A 7,813-nucleotide genomic window follows, 5' to 3' on the forward strand; every position below is an offset into this window, starting at 1 on the left:
ATCTGATCCGGATGGTTACTAATTCCTTTTCTTTATGGCAGTCATTTTTGACCGGGAACACCATGGGTGTTACAAAGTTGACGAAATCATCCAAAGTTCAATGAAAGTGGTGATCAGCAATTTAATAAGTTCAAATGTCTACTGTGAAGGATATCATGAAGCCTTAATGCAATCGAATGTAAAACAAAAAAGTTATGATTGATGAAAGTAGTAAATCGGTCAGATTTGACCCGAAGACAACAGGAGGGTTAAAACAGCATTAAAAATATACAATAGACCGTGAAGATACGAAATCTAAAACACTATTGAAGGGCTTTGGACACAATATTCCTATAAATAAAATGTACATATTATTATGACTCGTGGTCCTACGTGTGTTTTTAACTGTGAACAAATTGAACTGAACTGTGAGCTGCAGTGTTTCTGTTTCCTGCATGCATCAACAAGCAGCTGAGAATAAGGAGTGAGTCAAACTCAGAGTGGACAGCGGTGTATCCCCGGGGCCGTGAACACACACACACACACACACACACACACACACACACACACACACACACACACACACACACACACACACACACACACACACACACACACACACACACACAAACCTACAAACGGACAGACAGAGAGACACACACACACACACACACACACACACACACACACACACACACAAACCCACAGAGAGACACACACACAAATACACACACATACACACACACATACACACACACACACACACACACACACACACACACACACACACACACACACACACACACACACAGTGAGGATACTCTCTCAGAATCCTGGGTTAGGAATGTTGCAGGAAATGATCAGAGCTTATTCTGATTAATAAAATAATCCCCATGCAAACTGATTTGATAACGAGTCATTGTTTAGGAGCTCATTTCCATCCAAGATGTCAGAATAGGCTGGTTTCATACTGCCTGCTTTTCCCTGCTGTGTATCATCATCATTTTTCGGAGCATTTCGGATTTCCAACACAAGACATTTAAAGACTTTGCTAGATTATTTGTGTCTTTATACTGTAATTATATAGACATCTATATATTATATAAACACCTTTAGTGTTGAGGGGAAACGATCAGAGCTTATTTAAAGAATCCTCTGTGCAAAGTATCTTGATAATAGATTGTATTGAGTGAGACTTCATGCAGAACATGGAGATTCCCTGTAAGCTTTCCCTTGTTTGGTATCATGTCCATATGTCTGGGTGTTGGACTTCCAAGAAAGGACGTAACCTTGGACCTTTAAGGCACTGAGAAAAGGTCACTTAAAGACCAAACTGTTAATAGATGAATCTACAACATAATCAGCAGATTAACCGATAATGAAAACTATAAAATGAGCCCTATTGATCTAACGTTTTGAAAGCATTTGTTCTGCCTCCGTACATCAAGCAGCAGCATGGTTTATAGCAACGTAATGTAGGCTTTAAATGTATTACACAACCTGTATTATTCAACCAATCAAGCGCCTTGTCAACAAAGAATCCAGGAAACAATAGAAAAATGAAGGAAACCAAAGCGGATTGTTTTCATTATTCTTCTTCTATTTGAGAGAGTTACTGTTTAAAGATGAATTATCTGTGCTCCTTGATGAACTCTCCATCCGATGATCCTCGCTCTGACTTCATAGTCGTACTGCTTTGTCTATTTTTTACCAAAATTAAACACACAAAACTAAAAGGGGACGCCAGTTTTGGAAAGATGATTCCTGATTATAATAGTCACCAGTAGGGGGGGTCGAACCTATTCTGAGCTGCTGCAGGGTGTGTGTGTGTGTGTGTGTGTGTGTGTGTGTGTGTGTGTGTGTGTGTGTGTGTGTGTGTGTGTGTGTGTGTGTGTGTGTGTGTGTTGGACAGCTCCTGGTGCTGAAACCAGGCTGAGCTCACACAGAAACAAACAGCCGTATTTCATGAATGCAACTGGAGCCTAAATTAATGTCCAACGCCTTACAGATCAGGAAACCACACGGAGAGAAAGTCCGTGCAGCGACTAACTCCAGCTGTTCACAGAAACACGAGAGACTGACAGGAAGCTGCTGCACCTCCACTCATGACCAGCTCGAGTTCATATCACAAGAATCAAATGCAAATATGAAAAAGAAAGAAACAGAAGAAAGCTTCAGCAAACACTCGTAAAGCATCGACAGCACTCTGAAGACCTAATGTGGACTCCTCTGAAAGGAAGGACTCAGAAGGAAAGAGAAGAAGGGAAAGAGAGGAAGGAGAGGAAGGAGAGGAGAGGAAGGAGCTGTGAACTGAAGAGGAATGAAGATTATAGGTCAGCAAAGAGGGAGGAAGGAGGAAGAAGAGAGAGGATGAAATGAGGAGGCGAGGAGAGGATTATAGGGAGGCACAGGGAGAAGATGGAGGACGAAGGAGATGAGAAGGAGGTCAATAAAGGAGGAGAGGAGGATTAGAGGAAGTGGTAGGAGAGGAGGGAGTAAGAAGAGGAGGAGAAGAAAGGAAAACAAGAGAAGGAGGAGAGGAAAGAGGAGAGGAAGTAGGAGAGGAAGGAGGAGAGGAAGGAGGAGTATGAGATAAAGTAGGGGAGAGGGAGAAGGAGATAAGGAAGGATTAGTGAGAGATGAAGGTGAACAAAGAAGGATTTGAGGAGGTGGTAAAAAGATGGAGGAAGAAGGAGAAGGAATAGGAGACCAAGAGGAGACGAAGGAGGAGTAGAGATGAGTAAGAAGAACAGAGAAGAAGTTCAACAAAGTAGACGAGCAGGATTTGAAGATTGAACAAAGGTGCACCCTTACCTGGTTGGAGGAGAGCGGTGCATTGTGGGAGGTGAGCGTCTGCACCAGGATGTGCAGGGCGGAGGTCGTGAGCCCGGCGGTGATGGCCCAGGTGAGGGGCAGCGGCAGCATGCTGTAGGTGGCGAACAGCGTGAAGAGGACGTACCCCACGCCGTCCCCCAGGAGCCCGAAACCCAGCCCCGCCGCCAGCATCTGCAGTACCATCACCATCCAGCTGAGGGCGCCGCTCCACTGCAGGTACGCGTGCGACGTGGAGTCTTTACGCACCACCACGAGCGCGCAAATCACCGCCTCAATACCCGTGAAAAGCCCCAGAAGGGTGCCTTTAATGGGGTCCATGGGGGAGGAGGCGAGCGTGAGGTGGAGGACCAGCAGAGTGATCTTCGTCACTATGTCCAGGATGTTCATCACCACCACAGATTTACGTCGTTGCCCGAGGAAGTAGCGCTGGTAGAGACGCTCGAGGTCTCGGGATTTGAAGGCGTTGCGCAGCGTGGGGAAGATGACCCCCCGATACGTGTAGCCCCAGTTCAGGAAGAAGTCTGAGTTACTGGGAGCGCAGTCGATCTGAAAGGAGGGGGGGAACCAGTCAGAGCATGGCTCAACACAAGAACACTCAAAGTGCTTCACAAAAACATTAAGAGGTTTGACATGGCTTCAAAACCCCTGATGCTCATCGTGGTGTGTTATCTCTGGGACTCTGGATCACATTGACCTGATCGATTCAATCAAAACCAACAAGAAGCCAAAAACTACTTTAATGTAATGTACTGTTGGTGGACTGAGCTCGGCATTGAACAATGAAGTTTGCATACTAAGATATTATTGTTAAATAGTACGTCTTCTTTTGTAGGGAAACAGCTATTCAACGCTGATCAAGAGCCGATAGCTTTAGCCCCCAAAAAGCTCCTTTAAAGGATGCTAATTATTGTCAAATGTGACGATCATTTATTAGAGCTGCTCAATTAATCGTATTTTAATCGCAATTACGATTATGGCTTGCAACGATTATGAAAACAACATCATCGAAATAAAACGATTATTTTTGTATTTTTTTTATTGGTTTTTCAGTTGAATTATACTTAAAGTTCAGGGTAATCAACTGTTAAAAACATTTTTTTTTCCTTCAATAAATGGATGTTCAAAGTAAATGGATAATCGTTTTTTATGATCGTGATATCAATTATTGACCAAAATAATCGAGATTACGATTGTTGCCATAATCGAGCAGCTCTAACATATATAAAGAAATACATGTGCAGGTTGCACCTCTGTTGTTAGGAGGGGTTCCAGACTTAGACTAGACAGACTTTTTGCACTATTTTTGTATTTTCTTCGTTTTTGTGTTATTCTCTGTCAAAGCGTTTTTGAGTCTTTAGAAATCACACACTGTAGCTATGACAATACAAACTTTGAATATTTGAAGAGGAGAAGCCTATAAATACAGCACTGTTATCAGGTTACACCTCAACTGTTAGAAGGGTGAGTCTATAAATACTAAGAGTGTCAGCTCACCTGCAGGAAGCCCAGGTCGCTGCTGGCGCGCGCCGGGAACACTTTGGTGCCCCCGTTGTTGTGCCCACCCACCGAGGTGCGGGCCTTCTCCTGCGGGTCGTAGGGCTCGTGCTTCACCTCCACCTCCCCGCCCTGCTCGTGAATGAACCTCTGCTCCGTGATGTGCCGCACGGCGTTCTGCCACAGCAGCCGCTTGGGTCTGCTGGGGTTGATGGTGTACAGATCCTCGCTGGCGCTGGAGCACCGCACCTCCGACAGCTCCATCTCTAAATCCTTCAATCACGTACTATGCAAAATCCACTTCTTCATGTCTCTTCTCCATCAACATGTGGAAAGAACTCTGTGGAAAGAGACTCTGAAAGTTTCAGGAACAAAGATTCTCTCTCTTTTTGTCCTGATTCATTTCTATAAAAACCTGTTCGAAAATGAGCTGATCAGATTTTGGACACTTTATGATGTCATAACGATGTGTTGTCTTGTGTAACCATTAGCCAATCAGCAACCAAGGTAACCCCCCCCACCTTATCACCTGAATCTCCTCCTAGAGCACCATCGAGTTCTTTGTAACCAAATGTCTCTCAGAGGGGCGTGGGGAGGGGCTCCTTATTTTCATCTAAAGTAACAGACAGAGAATCAGCACTTTGGAAACAGGGCTGAAACAGAGGGGATTATGGGTAATGCTGCAATGATCTGTTTGGTGTTTGGTGTTTCAGCCAATCAGAGACAGGTTCTGGATATATCTGAGACCTATAATATATTGATGAGAAACAGTATAATAGGGGACCTTTAATATCCCTCCCTCGTGGTTATCTCCGGTGGGCGACGTCCTCTCGTGCGCATGGAACCGGGGGCGCGCGCTTCTCTCTCGGGCTGGAGGTCATCGTCCATCGTTCATAATGCTCTCGGTTCTGTATTTCTCTTTGTAATGTTTCCAGTTCACTCATCTTTGTGGTGTGTTTTGTAAAAGCGACTTAAAAGCGCTATAAACGTGTTATTATTGTCGTCAAAATGAAGCATCTCCAGGATCTAACCGAACATCTCCATCCTCAGCATCAGGATCAGGATGCTCCGTGTCCTCGCGCCGCACCATGAGGGCGCGCGGAGAGACAACCAGGCGTCCACACACAAACAAAAACACACTGCAGGGGAATCTGTGGATTCAACCCGAAAATATGTCTTTGTTTAGTTTTGTAGACAAACCCGGCAAAGCTTCCACACACAGAGAATCTTTACATGATCACCCAAACATTTCTTGGGTCCATTCACTGTGTTGAAATAAAGCTCACGGAGAAATCCGGTGAATGTTTCCAGACACTGCAGAGAAGCTTCACACGTTAACCCGAAGATATGTTTCTGAACACCGGTGGGTCCAGTCACGGTGTCGCTTTGGAGGAAATAAGCAACAAAGAAATAAGAGAAATCCGGTAAATCTTCAACACAAACTGCAGATAATCTTTAAATGATAACCCGAAAATGTCTTGGGTCCGTTCACTCTGTCATTATTTCCCAATGTGCTTTAAAACACACACACACATCCCGTTGTTCCCGTCCAGACTGTTTACATTATTCTCATATTTGCGGGGAAAAAATCACGTTAATTCCCGTGACGATAAATACAAATCCAGCACGAAAAAAGAAAATAAATTGAAAAAAGGAATAAAATCCGGTAGTAGGATCCGGTTCTTGCGCGCGGAGCCGGGAAGAATTTCAACTTGTTGTTGCTCGAGAGGGCTCGTGCGGTCGAGTGCGCTTCAATGCAACACCTGGATGCGACGAAGAGAAGGGGGGGGGGTTGAGCAGTGCCAAGACACACACACACACACACTCTCTCTCGCACACAGACACACACAATCCTGTCTGAGGAGCAGCGTCCATGGAAAGTGTCCAAATGACAATAATGCGCGCGAGGATGAGAGTCTTCCTCCCCCCCCTTTTCTTCGTCGTCGCCTCCTTCTCTCCCCCTTCTTCTGCTTCTGGTTTAAAGGGCGTGCAGCAGCCGCGTGGAGATGTGCAGAGAGCGCGAGGCTGGTCAGCTGGCTCTGCTCTGACGTCACAGTCACCTCTGTGTGTGTTTGTGTGCGTGCGCGCGTGTGTGTGTGTGCGCGTGTGCGCCTCAACCGTGTTTCCATTCCCACGCTCTTCTTCTCCTTTGTCTAGTATTCTTACCTTTCTTCCATTCCCATTAACTCAAATATTCCCAATTTGTTTTCAAGATGCTTCCTCTCTTACTCACATCTCATTATTTCCTGTCCTCTCTTTTTCCCCAATTTAAAGGGGACCTATCATGCAAAATTCACTTTCTGATGTCTTTTATACATAAATATGTGTCCCCGGTGTCAGGGCCGGCCCTGACCAATTTGCTGCCCTAGGCAAGATTTTAGATTTTTATAACTATAATGATCATATAAAGGTGTGCCTTTACCTCACTGAGCTGAGGTTATCAGAGCCTCTCAGTCTTTCAGGAGAGAGCTCTCTAAAGCTCTCCCCCCCGCGGCCGCTTACACAGTAAATTCCAATTGTTAATAAAAGTTGTATACGTTTTTTGGGAGTTTGATTTATTTTAAATTAACACAAATACAAAATTAAAACCTATAATTGCACACTAAAACCATTATTTCAAAAAAAGAACTATTTCACATAAACCTCTGGTTTTTACTGGGGCTGGGGCGGGTCAACTTGATGGGGGGGGGGTGCGCCATAGTTTATGGAAACTGTACGCAATATAGGCGTTGCTCTGTTAGTATAAGATAATAAGCTGTACTTTGTTGATCCAAATTCGGGAAATTATGTTGTCATGAAATAAAAAATGAATATATTTTTAATTTCTAACTTTTTTTTTTTTTTCTTTCAATTTTCGGCCCCCCACATTGATTGATGCGCCCTTAGCAGTCGCCTATACTGCCTATGCCAAGGGCCGGCCCTGCCCGGTGTGTCGGGGAACTCACGCAGCGTCAGAAAATAAAACCCTCTCTCTTTTCCTCCGTACCCAAATCTCTAAAAACGGGGGAACAATGGAGCTGATCCAGATTTGCGTCCGATATGACGTAATATCTGAAATGTGGACCCACGGCCCTATCAGAAACGTTGCTATCAGAAACAATGCCCGACTGTTTTGGACGTAATATGGTCGGTGTTTACATTAGCATCGCTAACACTCAGAGCTAACCTGTACTGGAGAGCATGTGTGTGAAGAAGCAGGAAGTAAAAAGGAACTCACCTTGTGGTATAACCGGCAAGAGAGAAAGCCTTTGAGCTCCATACTGTTTCAGAGAGAATCCTTGATAATCCATGATATGGCGTTTCATCACGGCAGCATTTAGTTTAGACGGTAGCTGCCGGGTCCCGCATGAGCTCAGACCCCTCCTTTTTAAAGCTTTATACCCAAATTAGCACTTTAGAAACAGGAAGTGAAATAGAGGGATATGAGGCATGGCTAGAATGGGTGATCTGTTTGGAGTTTGGAGCAAAACACTTCATAGACATGTTTTTTATATATTTGTATATA

The 7,813-nt window shown here is 44.5% G+C and overlaps 1 protein-coding gene across 1 annotated transcript in view; it reads right to left on the bottom strand.

Moving 5' to 3' along the window:
* The window catches only part of LOC104949485 (adenylate cyclase type 8-like), a 17,931-nt gene extending 13,240 nt beyond the window's left edge, over window positions 1-4,691 (bottom strand). The window contains exons 1-2 of the mRNA XM_010775845.1: window positions 4,309-4,691; window positions 2,788-3,360 (exon numbers count right to left, since the gene is read on the bottom strand). Coding sequence (XP_010774147.1) covers window positions 2,788-3,360; window positions 4,309-4,572 — 837 coding nt within the window. The 5' untranslated portion in view covers window positions 4,573-4,691. The remainder of the gene's footprint in view (window positions 1-2,787; window positions 3,361-4,308) is intronic.
* Between the last annotated feature and the right edge of the window lie 3,122 nt (window positions 4,692-7,813).

This window comes from Notothenia coriiceps, unplaced genomic scaffold (genome assembly GCF_000735185.1).
Source record: "Notothenia coriiceps isolate Sejong01 unplaced genomic scaffold, NC01 NC01_scaffold00016292, whole genome shotgun sequence".
Classification (NCBI taxonomy): Eukaryota; Metazoa; Chordata; class Actinopteri; order Perciformes; family Nototheniidae; genus Notothenia; species Notothenia coriiceps.